Source organism: Pezoporus flaviventris, unplaced genomic scaffold (assembly GCF_033815535.1).
Source record: "Pezoporus flaviventris isolate CSIRO_AGI_PZ_B2104156 unplaced genomic scaffold, CSIRO_AGI_Pfla_v1 ptg000036l, whole genome shotgun sequence".
In the NCBI taxonomy this organism is placed as follows: Eukaryota; Metazoa; Chordata; class Aves; order Psittaciformes; family Psittacidae; genus Pezoporus; species Pezoporus flaviventris.
This window is the reverse complement of record NW_026892584.1, coordinates 11,515,298-11,530,236: the sequence shown is the minus strand read 5'-3', so window position 1 is coordinate 11,530,236 and position 14,939 is coordinate 11,515,298. Positions and strand designations below refer to the sequence as shown.

At 38.6% G+C, this 14,939-nt stretch overlaps 1 protein-coding gene across 2 annotated transcripts in view; it reads right to left on the bottom strand.

The window, feature by feature from the left end:
* Window positions 1-14,939, bottom strand: part of MOB2 (MOB kinase activator 2) — a 120,053-nt gene that overhangs the window by 82,390 nt on the left and 22,724 nt on the right. The window contains exon 1 of one of the 2 annotated variants that reach the window (XM_061463141.1): window positions 246-552. The exons of the other annotated variant lie outside the window; for it this stretch is intronic. Coding sequence (XP_061319125.1) covers window positions 246-280 — 35 coding nt within the window. The 5' untranslated portion in view covers window positions 281-552. Of the gene's footprint in view, window positions 1-245; window positions 553-14,939 lie in introns of those variants that run through there. 2 annotated transcript variants of the gene reach the window in all.

Below are 14,939 nucleotides of genomic sequence, written 5' to 3'. Positions count from 1 at the left end.
AAGGTTTGTTTCAAAGAGATGCAGCAAACATTTACTAACATTTGTTACCATCAGAAAAGGCTAGCTTTAGGCAGAAAAGCTGTAAAGACTCAAGATTTTGGTTTTTCCCTCCCTGCTGCTACTCTCCCTCCCCAATCAAGTCCCCCTTCCCCCTCTCCAGCTAAACTCTTTCCCAGGTTTTGTCTGCGCAGTACCAGCTCATGTCCACACATGCCGGTGCTAGTTAATACATGAAATTGTCTTACCAGCAGCAGCACAGCGAGCAGATGAAGAATTCCATTACAACAAAATTAACAGCAGGGGATTTCCGACAAGATGGCAATAGTTCGGACACTCAAAGAAACATGGGAAGCCCAAGATAACCGATTACAGAAACACAGCCTGAAAATACTGGTGGCACTTTTCCGGAATTCAGCAAGATGCAACTTCTGGCAGGCAGAGTGAAAAAACACACAACGGTTGTCTTCCAGAGAAAGGGTATACATAGCTCATTCTTGAAAAGACAGCTGTGCAAAAGAAAGATATACGCTTTCTGCCTTTCTTTTAACTATCAGAATAGCTCTTATCTAAAGTTTCCTCTTTTTTTAGGGTAGGACTGTTAAAAAAAACAAACCTCCTCCCAATAAGTGAAGATTTAGCAAGCATTTTCATACTGCTTTTGTCTATCTAGTCCTGCCTACCTTTCAAATAAGTTTGAAAGCAAAGAAATATTAATTCCAACAGAATAAATAAGTAATGAGAACTACTTTTTCCAATCCTTCTTTTCCTCTTTTATAACGTTAATTCCAGTAACTTGGCTGTGTTAAAGAGTCAAAAATATCTGTTGAGTCTGGTGGGTTTGTTTCCTAAAATCTACCCACTTTCTTGAAAAGTACTGAAATTGTCATTTTATACCTGTCTTAAGATATTTCATGAGCTCCATTCATCTTCCTGCTTATTAGCCAAGAGGGGAAAAAAATCCCAGCTACAGAGCCTTAAAGCTCCACCTTGTGGAAGAAGCCTATAATATACAAATATGGAAAAGGACTTCAAAAGGAGCTAATAATTAATACTGTTTGACATTTACACTTTGTCATCATTTACATTTTGTCATTAGTCACAACATGGTAAAATAGACTCTTAAATGCATCCTACCCCAGTAGAAAAACTGGCAATGGGGGATTACCAATAAATTGAAAAGCTGGATTTATTTTGTGGCAATAGTCATCCTGCAGTGAATCAGCAAATATATATCATACACAGCAGTCCAAAGCAGATCTTGCTGTTGCCAGGTTTGCTGTCTCCTGTGCACTGGACTTACTCCATGCATAAGCAGGAAAACAGAGAATCACAGAAAGAGTTATCTGGCCAAGGAGCAAACAAAAAGAATACAGCAACCCTGCCATCAAAAGTAAAATAAATTACTAAAAGAACTTAAATCTTGTGATACTAGATTAACTGTACTTTTACACGGGTATTCTGAATGCTATTCACAATCCTCCTCCAACCATCTATTACAAACAAAATCAACTAAATGTCCTCATTCAGCCATTTCTAAATGCTTGTATTGAGAACAGCTTAGTGCAATCATAAGCTGCCGATGACTATGTATGGAGTGGACTCTAAAGGAAACTGAACTAGCACTGCCCTCTACCGAAAGAAGAGCTTGAACAGGAAAATTGCAGCAACTTTAACAGGATTCTATTTTTCTGCTTTATATGGGCACCTGACTTTTCCTTGGTTTTCCTTCTTCTCTATAAGCCTTTCCAACACTGAGGGTTCTATTTTATGGTGGGTTTTTGTTAGTTTTTGGAGGGCTGGGTTGTTGTTTTTCTTCCTTCTGCTTTTTCACCACGAGGGCAACAAAGATGTCAGGCAGGTTTCAAAGTTTACATACTACATAATACCATGCCAGCACATAGAGACTCCAGAAACCAGAGTTGCTGCACTAAAGCACTGCAAGCACACCTCATGTTTTTAGCAACGCAAGAGCTTATAAACAAATACAATAATAATAATAGACCAAAAAGTGAGGTGTTAAAATATAACCCCAGATGATCAATTTAAAATTTTCCTGTCATCTGCAGTACACCAATCATATAACAGTGTCATGAAATATTCTTCCGTGTAGTAGACACAAGATTCTTAAATATATCCATATTGGTTAAATACTTTGAATTAATAAACATACCATAATTAGTAATTGATTACTAACAGTAAACACATCATTCTCCAAAGTAAACCTTGCTATGTTTGTATTTGGTATCAGTTGCTCCACTTCAAGATTCAGACATTCAAAAAATCTAAAACTCTGAATAACTTAAGGACTGAAATGCTGTACAAAACCTGGAAATGCAGCACTTCCAGCAACATAATTTGGCTGAACAATACATTGGTTTGGAACACCAAGGAGCACAAAGTTTGAACTGGTTGAACGCAGGGTCTCTGAGCCTGTAAAAGAGATGGGTGCATGCCACTCAAAAACAGAGGAAATACATCACTTCAGAAGCATGTCAGCTTTCCAGCGCCCGGGAGCTGGGACAGCCTGTACCTCAGCCCAAACCCCCAGCTGGCAGCAGCCAGCAGAAGATTTTCAAAGCTGCTAGGAGTACATTGTGTACGCTTCCACAAGTTTCCATAGCAGGAGGCCGACTCCATTCCCTCAAAATCATCCAAAACACCCCAACCTCACACGGCGCCTGCACCTCCTGAGGAGCGCTGGCACCAAGGGGCTGCAGAGGGAGCCCGCTCTCCGCAGGGCCCCTTCCCGAAGGGGCTATGACCCTCATGTCACACGCGCTACCCCGAGGTTTCACTTTTCAGCAATGATATCGCAAAAATTAAAGGGCGATTACTCAACTGGCAAGAGGACCTGATCTGATCCTGCATGGCACCCCCTGCATCTATTTCTTAGAGTGCACGTTAAACTCCTTGTGTTAGAATGCTTGTTTTAAATAGCACTGAATATTTTATTCTTCCTGTTGTCTAAGCTATACGAGCTCCAACTCTGAATGACCTTTCACTCCATGCTTCTGTGGGGAGGACAGACTTTCTTCTAGAGAAAATAACTGAACACATCTGAGGTTGTTCAAGGCATATCCAAGCAGCCTTTTACTGCAAAGTTCACAGACTTTATGAAGTCCTGCGTAATTTTCACTGTTGGTGGCTGTTACTCAAAAAAAAGAGCCCAGATACATTAGAACTAAACATTAAATTTACTTTAAAACCAACAAAAGATATTAAATATACCCCAGCACATAACCTGAGCCAATTTAGCTCACTTTCCACCCTGTGGCCTTCAAGAGGAAACTATCAAGTCTTTCTTTTTTAAAAAAAAAGGAAAAAAAAATCCCAAAATCTCAGTCTTTAGTCTAAAAGATGGCCATGTTCTCAATTTTTAAGGTTCATGGAGCAGGACCAAAATCTCTGATAATAAAAATACTATGTATGGACAGGAGGCCAAAAGCCCATTAACAACAACAAAGTGAAGACCCCAAAAAAAAACGGCATGCCAAAGCAAATGTATTTGTCATCACTGGCATGTGAAAATCCCTTGTTTAAATTAAGCTTTGATAATTCATCTTCATGAAATCTAAGCTTCAGACTAAAAATTACATCTAATACATACAAGTTTCAAAGCCAATGCTCTCACCCTGACCCACATATGAACCTGTGAAAAAGGCTACTCATATTGAACTATCAGTTTTTACTCCCCACCAACTTGTTTCAGCTATGCTTGTGCACAAGTATCGGATGTGGTGACTTGGATTAGTTTACCTGCATCACTAACCACTGCAATCAAGGAACAGATAGACCACATCTCACTACGGAAACATGCACTTCATTACCACTGAACTGAAGGCACACACTGAAACCAGGAAAAGAGGCAACTTTCATAATTTTATTTTTTTTTTTTTTAGGCAAGGCTATAAATAGCACTTTAAATGCAGTCAAATTGTTCCTGCAACAGTAGAAGCAATGACACACCTAGCCTAGTCCAAGTCCATCTTGTTGAGATGTTTCCAGCATCATGTTTCCAGCAATTTCTTCCTTAGAAATCGAGAGCGTTGCAGCTACATTATCTCTCTGAAAGCCCTGAGTGCTGCCACATGCTTTGTCACTATAGCAGTGTCTTTCTGCTTGGCAGCCTCACCATGCTTTATCACTCTTTCACTTTCAGATGCCATATGCTTAGTTTCTTTGGCTGAGAGATACTATGCCTGCTGAACCACTTAGTCTGCAAGTGTAAGAAAAGCATCAATTGCATGAAAGGGCTAGCAGAAACAGACATAGAATTTTTTACATCCACAACTTCAGTTAGATTTGTCATCCTACAGAATAAAGAAAAAAAAAATCATTAAATTCCAAAGATCCCTCCAAGGAGCCACAGGAAAGACCTGCCTGTCAATAGAAGCACATTCTAAATCCACTTTTCAGCATATCCTCTCTATCATGAATAGCTAAACTAGCAAAACTGGACTCAGGCTGCCAGGCTATACAGAGAACTACATGTAAATGGTAAGATTACAGGCAGTGTGGTCCAAGCAGATAATTGAGTACAAGACCTAGGCAAAAAGCTCAGAATCACAAGAAATTCATGCCTGTTTCACCTTACAATAATGGAACAAAACAAGTTTATTAATCTCCACCTTCAAGAGAAATTACAACCCAAAGAGACTAAAGGCATGGAAAAAAGAAAAAGCATGAATTTCCCATAATGATTCACTTTGACAGAAATACACATACCATGACCGTTAAAACATGTAGGCCTCTTCTGTATGTTTAAAATTAAATCAGGTTAGAAGTGTGGACTGCAGAGACAGATTACATGAGCTTCACTAATATATCTTTTCATGTGTTACATCGTTTTCATATATTTAATACCCAAAGACATTAAATAATTCTGTTGCCAGTATCGTGACTGATATTCCTTGCCAGAGGTTTCATGCAAAGTGCAGTTATACTTATGGTGTCTGTAGCTCACAACTATAAAAGAAAGGAGAAAGACATGAACCGAACACCGTTCCAGCAGCGGAGATTAAACAGGAAAAAGCTCAAAGCCTTGGGTTTTATACTGTGACAAAATTTGACCACTAGAATTAAAAACAGCCAATTGGAACAAGGTTCCTAACGGAAACTATGTGGAGAAAATACCAAATGGTAGTTTTAGTCACTTCCTTGGAAAGTAATATTGATGCAATAAATAGAAATTATAATTAAAGTAATTTTGAATCTACTGCTGATATATGAATGTACAGAAAGAAAACATTTTTTCTGCTTAATTAGCCAACATTCTTATTTGACCTTTGAGATTTTTTTACGAAGCCTGAGAAGACTGACATATTCTAGAACACTGTCGTCACCTAGTGCTAGTAAAGAATTACAACATATGCAGTTGTACAGGCAGACGAGTCCATGTTTGAACTTTCACACCTACACAAAGTAACCTAAACCTTAAAAGCAGCGAAAGAAGAACTGATGGCAAACTTAAGTCTTCTCACCTGATACAGCCTATGGGGAAAGGTCAGCTCTTGAATGAGTCTCTTGAAGGAAAAGAAATCTATGTTTTGATTCTCTGGGTAAAGCTATTGAGAAAGACACCAAGAAGTACCAAAAAAAAGCCCACATATGTGGCCTTTAATGAATGTGAAACAAAGTGTCCAGCCCTTTTATACACTTGGAAATTGTAGGCATTATTCTAAATACGTATTCATGTTAATTATTTCCTGCACTCTCTAGTGCACTGCACACAAGGAAGCAGCTGGACTCTGGAAATCCAGCTTCTCCCTGCTGCTTTTCATCCCAACATTACATAATGGATCAGCTTTTATACTGTGACTGCAACCCTTGTCCTTGGTCTCTGCTTTTAAAGTTTTCTGCTTTTTTACAGTAACCTAAACTACAAGATCAGTATGTAATCATAAAATCTTTTGTGTTTAGCTAAGTGGCAACGTCAGCATTATATCCTTAACAGAATGACTTAATCCATTTTACTCTGCATTGAAAGTAGAGGATTCCCCAATTATCTTTGAATATGTGGTGTTAAATAAACTGCAGTTATCAGAGGCAAACACACGCCATTTGGGTTGCTGGGAACCAGTACTGTTCTAGTTTACATCATTTAATACAGGATATCCACACCTGCAGTGGAGCACAGTAGAGCACAATGACAGGAAAATCAAGTTGATTTTCAGAAGATATTTTCTCTGATTAAAAAATGCTCAGAAAGCAACAAGCCATTTTCACCTATGTTGATGAGATTTTTTTTCTAACATGGCTACAGTATATTTCATTCTGTAAATGATCTGAGTGATCATTATGACCACTCAAACAAGAAAAACAAAACCACCAAAACCAGCCTTCAGTGTCAGACAGCAAAGCTGAGCTAATTAAATCCAGCATGCTTTACTGTTTCCGAAAAGCTCTCTCACTGAGCAGCTGACTGGCACAGTAATACTTCTCAGCCACAGATATAAAAAAAAGCACTTTCCTAAGCTATGTACAGGATACAAAACCCCACCACATCAAAGCACAAAGGTCAAAGGCAGAAGAGAAATAGTGCTCATTTCTCCTTACACCTTAAATACGTATCTCTTATGTTGGCCTCAAAATCGCCCTTCAGCCCTACAATAAAGTTCATCAAGGTCCCAGACCTTAATAAAAAAAGTCATACAGGCAAACTTACAAGTTGAAAATGAAACAAACACTGTAAGTTAATAGAAAAAAAAACTCACTAAAGCCACTGTAAAGATATTGCAAAACAAAATATTGAACAGAGAAACATGATTAACACTTAACAGGAATCACCAGAAAAGACAATAAAACACGTTTAGTAACATAATTGATTCAGTTTATAAGTCCATTGTGCAGGAGTCCAGTTTACAAACCCATTGTGCAGTAGTCAAATACAAACATTAACCAGGTAGTCTCATCCAGCACAGCATTAATTGCCACCCAAAATCCAGAAATCAGATAAAAGTAGTCCAGATGTTTGAGAAAGGATTTAAGTAACTTAAGTAACTATCTTCCCCATAGCACACCACGTATATCCTGAGCTTTTCCCACATAAAATTACTTTCCTATTTAGTATTTTTCCATTTCTTGCCTTAAGATGTGTAAGGGGATATATGACAACTACGTCAAAGACCACCCCCCCCTCTACCTTTTTTCTTCTCCCATCTTATATATACCCCTTTACTCACATGCTAAGTACTTTGTTTACTGTGGAAGCTTTTCACAAAGGGGTGATTCGTATTTTAAGGACATAGTCTAGCACTAATATATTTCATGGGAAAGGAATAAACTTCAGGTAAAATACAGAGACAAGCAGAATGATTGTGATTATTACTGCTGTGCCGACTTCCAGGTTAACAGACATTTAACCACACTTCATACAAGAAGACGTGTATTAGTTCACCTCAAAAGACTTACCTAAGCCTAACATTACTTTTATGAGTTGTGCAACACGGCTGCAACTTGGAGAGCCCCTTCACACAGCCACAAAAACTAATGCAGGAAGTCCTCCACTTCCTCTCATTCTCATTACACTTCCAGAATTATGCTTGTGATAGAAGCAGCAGCATCCTTCATGTAAACATGTATCTTCTTGATTTGCTTAAAGTTGCAAAATGTCCTTTTGGAAATATGCCACCAAGAGATGCAAACCACAGCACTCTCCATCTTCTTTACGTATGTCTGGGAAACGTAATATTCACCTCCCAGGGTCATAATGAGGAATACCATTTATAATTTGCTAATCTTAAGAAGCTATACAGCTCCTGCATAGATGTCAGTCTGCATAGCTTGAATATAGGGGAGCAGCAAAGCAAAAGGCAGGAGAAGTTTCCCCTTCATGAAGGTCTTGGTTCTATCACAGAATTCTCACAGTCTAATGAGATACACCTGAAACACCAGGTGTTACTCTTATCTGACAAGCAAAAAGATGGTTTTAAATAATAAAAAAAAATTTAAAATAAACAAAAAGGCACAGTTCATCCATAGGTAAGGAAGAGATGAATGAATATTTCCGATCCTTGGTATTAGTGGTGGTCTTCCTCTTAAAGAAAGTTCTCAGCCTGGAGTGGCTTTCCTTTCCGAAGGAAGCCACTTCTTTAGATACTGGAATTTTCCAAAGAATTGCCTTATCAGGGACTGCAAAAAAGTATTTGTGAAGATGCAGTAGTCCACAGCAGAGGGGAATGACTTTAAAACCCTCAGTCATGTACAATAAAACTATATCATGTGTTATCTAACAGGCAGATGCATTCCCAATTTGAAAGTTGATAGTGAAGATGGAGGTGTTTTTAATGAAAAATAAGGGTACTAGATTTTCTGAAGATAACTAAATACAAGTGACAAACTAATTTTAAATACAGTGTTTGCTGTTAACAAACAAGCATGTCCCAGACCACTGCGGGAAAATTACTTAGTAAAATGTGCTTAGAGTTACCATGCTACCACAAAGGCAACAATAAGAAACTCAAAGCCTGAGCAACAACACAGATGGAAATACAAGCTGAAGCCACAGGATCCAAGAGCATCACATTTCCTTCCCTCTGACTTGGGCCTGGAGATATTCTAGGCAAAATACTACCCTGGATGAGGAAGTATGCCTCTCCTCATGAACCTCCTGCACCACTGCCTTTTTCAGAGGCTCCCTTGAAAAGACGATGCAAGGAGGTTTATCTACCCTGAAAAATGCTCAAAACACTGTAGAGTTTTCAACTGTAAATGCTGCCAGAACTCATTCAAGCTTATTATAATGCCAGATGTATCTTACATTCCTGGTAGTGTTTCACAGATAACCTAGAAACAAAACACAACAGTACCTCTTACTGCCAATTCTTGCTTACTTTTTTAAAATGTATAAACAAGCCAAACTGAATTGAATTGATATCACTGCATTTCAAAACATCATTCGCAGTATCAGTTATTTCAGGGGCTACATCAGTAGTTATTTCTTATTATCCACTTGACCAAAATATAAGCATTTTTGACAGCATGGCTTAAGAAAAAAAGTCAGATTCTTGATATTTAAGGAAAAAGATTCCTTTATAAATATAGTTTTCCAGAAACCCACGTAAATACATCTGTACAGCAAAGAAATTTCAGCTTGTTTCTTCAAATGGTTTGTTGTTAATTCTTCTATTTAGCTGTAATCCAAGAGTGCTTGGATTCTTCACTACTGTGTGCAATATTACTTCTGCAAATGAGGCTATTACCTGAACAAAAATTTCCCTGTTAGACTGAAGAGTACAAAGCTACAGAGAATAGCCAGTTTTAAAACATACTTTTGATGCTATTTGCAAAATTGTTTCTAGCAGGCGAAAACTTCTGACTTCTGCTCCTTCCTCAGGCCTACAACAGTGCTGCTACAATGGTAAATATAGGTTATTGGTCATCACTCCAGTGTTGTGCTAGCAATCACTGCAGAACCAACACCACAAAGTTTCTCCAACATGAACAGGTAAGAGCAAAGCTCATCTAGACTAGTACATCCATACCAACCCACTGAAACTTAAATACAACCTATGTGGCCAAGTCTTACACTGGGGTGTGAAGACACACAGTATGAAATTAAACCACAGTCTGAACCTACTGGTGGCATTGCTTTCCTAACATTGAAGGTATGCTGCATTTTCTGGTACCACATTCTCTGTTAATACAAAAGTTATCCTGGGGAAAATAAAAGTTTATTTACCCCTCTATCTATCCAGACATTTATCATACCTACCAATGGTCCAGCCTTCTTACCAGCTAACAGGATACAGACTAAATATTTCAATGATATAACCACATCCAAGTGTTAAAATTAATTTTATCAGCAGATCTCAATGACTTACCTGGTATTAACCATTTTAGAGACAGGAAGTGAAAGACCAAAAGGAACTGGAGAGACCTGTCTGAAGTCACCTAGTATGCTAATGGCCAAATTCAAAACAAAAATCCAGATGTCAGATTCCTAAACTAGCACAGCAAAAAAAAATCCAATTAGTCACAAGAAAAACTCCACTTCTAAAGAGAGTATTTTATTAAGTGTTCATTAACATTACTTAGTAAATTTTCCTAGCAAACATTTATAATAATACGTACATAACAGAATACCCTTCCCCCCTCTTACTGGAAGCAGAATGAAACTTATTTGCAAGGGTCAAGTTTAGAAGCATTTTATCATTCTCATCAGAAAAGGTTCTACAATAATTCATTGAGGGTGGAGATTCAGGTAACTTTTCACATTCATTTCTCAGTGATAGGTCTATAGTACACAATCAGCATAACCAAATGCAGACTGCATTTTCTACCACCTATGAAATACCTGCTTTGTATCCAAATCATGCTCTACCACCATGAATTCAAGAGCTTCTGGGGACACAGATGTTTGATGTTTTGTTGGGTTGTTTTTTTTAGTTATGCTGAACAAATTACTTAAATACTATCCAATATCCTACAAAACACTTCATTACTTTTTCTCATTCAGTATTTTCCCAACAGAGATGCCATTACTGGGTCTGCATGTTTCTTACTCTGCAAATCACCAGTTACCTGCAGTCAAAGTGCATTCTGGCACCAAACAATGCTCCCCATTTCCCTTTTATAGTACTCTCTGGCCCTGATGCATTACAATACCTAAAGGCAACCAAATAGCTAGTGGGGATGAGGAACTGGTAGAACAGACATGAGAGGCTGTGGGGGTGGAGGAGTGGGAGAAAAAAAGCCATCTTTGTCTTTTCAGAAATACTAACCCAAACCTTTCATATTTGGGGTTACTTTGTTACTTATTTTATACATTTTTATGAGAAAACCCTGATGAAAATACATTCATTCATTCACATGACAAGTTATTTCAAGAACTTAACTTAAACCATTAGTTTGCCAAGAAAATGAACTAGCAAACTTTACTATCCAAGACGTTATTAAAAACTGTGGCATATTTTGGAGTAGCTTATGTTCTCCCAAATATGTGTGTGCATTTGTTGCCAAACACCTTCCAGCCTTTAATTGAATTAAATATCATGTCCTCATATCCATGCTGCTCTTTTCTGTATGCTGCAGTGCATACTGCATTTGTGTTTTGAATAGTATGTTTCTCTGCTTCTTTTACCCTAAAAAGCAAGATTTGCCTGTGCTGAAAAACACCAGCTAACCCTTGTTTAATTGTCACACAAAAAAGTTGAAGAATCTCTACTTCTTGAGGATACCCTTGAAGTATTAGACAGCCCCACTACCACTGATCTTCCATGGCCTGCTGCACAAAGCTTGCACTGGTGGAGGCAGCTTCACGGGCTCTGCCGGTGTCACCCCGGTTTGAAGCTGTTCACTACCACGACCACAACCATCAGGTCTTGCCCAAAGAGGACTGCGCAGAGAACAGTGTTTCCTGGATAGCCTTGGTGGTGTAGGTACACAGGTGCTCCTACAAGCAACTTGGGGAACTAATAAACTGATTCATCATCAAGAATAGCTAAACTAAACAGAACCTAAAATTCATTGCTTAACAGAAATCACAGAAATCATAACTATAAATCCTGGTGAAGAACGCTGGCTAGTGAAAAAACAGCAATTCGCAACACAATGCACAGTGTACTTTCAGGTTTCTCTCTTGAGCTTGACCAAGCAGGCAAAGGGATGCTGAGAACAGTGGGGGGCGGGGGGAAGCTACATGGCTTGTTAAAACAGGAATTGTTGTCCTCTTCAAGTGACTAAGGTAATTTTTTCCTCTAATTGTAGTTAGCAGGAAGGTGATATTAGAATAAGCAGCTCCAGGCAGTACATTTCTCTTATAATCATTCAGCATTGATTTGGCTTTGATAATTGCCCCTGGACATTTTAAAACAACAGACATTATGAAATATGGAAAAATGAAGGAAAAAATGAATAAGACAGTTTTTAATCAGATAGCCCAGACATATGTATCTACACATAATTTGTCCACAGAAAACAACATTAAACTGAGGAAAAACTACATCATAGTAAATTAGAGGCCTTGCTAATGTTGGCTATGACTATGCATGAAACTTGAACAATTAAACCGTGTTTATATAAAAGCAAGGCAAGCTGATCTGTACAACAGCTAGTCTTGTGAAGCTTCTTAAAATGTTATCAGTAAGAATTTAAGAGCTGCATGTTGAAGTACAAACACTGGAAAAGCAACACACCAGATCTTAACACATACTGCTGGGTTCTGGAGATGGGTTTGTTTTTTGCATTTTTACTTTCAGTGTGAAAATAATGCAGCAGTAACTACAATGCACTCACCCGCACATAAAAAAAACCCCAGTGCCACACAAAGGCTTCAAACAGGTCCATGTTGTGGTACTCAAACTTAGATTAGACTCTGGTAGGAAAACAAAAGACACTCATCCAGCAGTTGCTGGCTGTTTCCATCACAAGAAAATACCTCCAGCGTACAGTTTCATTCTTTCACAGCTCCACATATGAACCAATCCTTCAGGCCTCAGCAATTTTTCAAGCCCAGAAATATCGAAGAGCCTCACCTTTCCTTCTGCACTCTTGCACCAGGAACATGCAGATGGTAGGTACTCGCACACTGGGTTCTTCCAGTTTCACACAGCTTTCAATGGCTGGCTGGGTAGGATTGGCCTTAAACTGCCATCAGCTGCTAGCAAGATGATCTGATTTGTACTTTGTTATCCTAATATATGGATTTGCATGGCATTCTTGAAATATTTTGCTGAAAAGAGACTACTTGAATTTCAGTTTTCTAAACAGCACTGTCACCCCCATCATTGAAGACTTAAGTGGAAGCCATACCCCAGCTTTTGTTGCAATGAATAATTCTTACCAAATGTCAGGAAGCACTGAACTACCAACTTGCATTTCAGTGTAAATACTGCACCATAGGCTTAGGTGAAGTAATTCTCTATGTTCTTCCTAACATCCTTTTCCAGCTTGTAAAACAATATGTGCCACTAATCACAGATTTTGCCTCCAAAACAGCTACAAAGCATCATTATCATATGCTTCAATTAATGACAGGGCGTTCTACTTCCTTAATGGTGTCAGATTTTGCCTGCTAAATAACTAAAAAGCATTATTATCACATCCTTCAATTAAGGTTATGCTGTTTTGCTTCCTTAACAGTGACTCACCAAACAATGCATAAGCTACAGGAAGAGAACGACATTCCTCTCTCATGCTATCTGCAGATTTGATTAACGATAAGAAGCTGTTATTGTAGTCAGTGCTACAGACAGCAAAATGCAAGATAAGCTCAGATGAGTACTGGTCTTGCAAGAACCAGCACATTTCTTCTACAGTCAATCTTACTATATAAAATACTCAGACCCCAGTTCAGAGCTTGAGAATGCAAGCTTCTAAAAAGAGTCCTACAAGATGCATTCATTTTTGTCTTGTCAATAGTTAGTATTGATCATCACTATCATATATGCATAAATGAGTCTAGAAGTACAAACAGCTGCCCTGAATACTCCTGAGCAACAGCACTGGTATTTGCTACTCGGGAAACACTATTATTTCACCATTTTTGAAAGCAGAAGGCCAACTTCTGCTGAGAACCAAAAGAGGTGACTACAGAAAAAACACTCTCTTTGGGTATGACTCTGCTCTCTTCAGATGGTTATACTAGGACTTAGCTGCAAGGTGCCCCAAAAAGGAAAAAATGTTATCCTTAAAAGGAAGGTCCCACTAACGTTTGTTTGAGGGAAGCATTCAGGTTCTCCTGAGCAAACAACAGGAGACCAAAACTGTTGTGTAATTTTTAGAAACACAGAAAAACAGTTTAAACGGATGATGAACTACTTTTTAAAGTTAGCTTCGCTTCCAATTAAATCACAAGTGGCACGGCTGAGAATGTGGTATTTTCTGCTCTGCTAGGGTGGCTGGGGTCCAGGCCATCTGCGTGGAATGCACGGCAGGACATTCCACCCTTCCGCCAGCATGGCCAGCGGTGCCAGCCGCTCCTGCAACCCGCCGAGGGGACAGGGAGGGATGATCTTTTGTTTTCCTTATTTGTTTATTTGCTTAACTCTGGCAGCAGGCAAAGGGCTCTTCTCTTGCCAAGTTCATTACTATTGTAAAATGTTCCCAATTACACTGAGTGCACTACTGTGAAGAAGAAAAATAACTGTAAAGTCTACAATTAAACTAAAGGACTTTATAGCCTTGATTTTAAGAAACGAGTGAGAGCTGGATACAACATATCTCTCCTGAGTGCTCAAATCTATACAAATCACTCAAAAATATTTCTTCCAATTTTTTTAATTTTTTGTTAATCACCGAAGTGCTATTAGCCTCTTCACTTGGTGACCTACAAATCCTTCCAAAAGTTTACATATGTCTGTATCTGGGACTCTCCAGTCATAGCTGATTTATTAATTATGTTTTCTACAAATGGCAATCACTATTATCCACATTAAAAGGCATGCCTGTATCTTTTTGCTTCCCATTAACTCTCTCCCTCATCCAACAAAGTTTTTTCCCCCACTTACTCAGTGCAGACAGTAATTGTTGGTGCAACATCTCACAGTCTCCTAAAGACGACCAACTAACCAAGCAGCAATATTCTGGTATAGGAAAAACTGATTCAGGAAAACCCATTCTCCTTTTCCTCAGTGGCCCCACAACCTAAATCAGCCTTTTTGTATGACTCTGCTCTGACGGAGTAAAAAATGCTACTTAAAAGCATTTTCAAGCAAGCACCCATTATGTTTAAAAAGACAAGATTAAGAACTCAGCTGTACCACTTGCAAAACTCTGGACACCAAGTTGACTATCACAGCCATATAGAGTATATGTACAGGACAAGTTCTTACTCATTTAAAACACGGAGTTGTTCTATGTCTGACATGCACTTCAATCATTGCATGTTTTCCTCTGAAGAGTTTGTTTTTGCTGACTTGCCTTTTATGTCTAACTTACGGTCCCAAAATGAATCATTCTCCCACTTCTCAGATCAGCCAGTGCTCTAGTAGCAGGGTCTA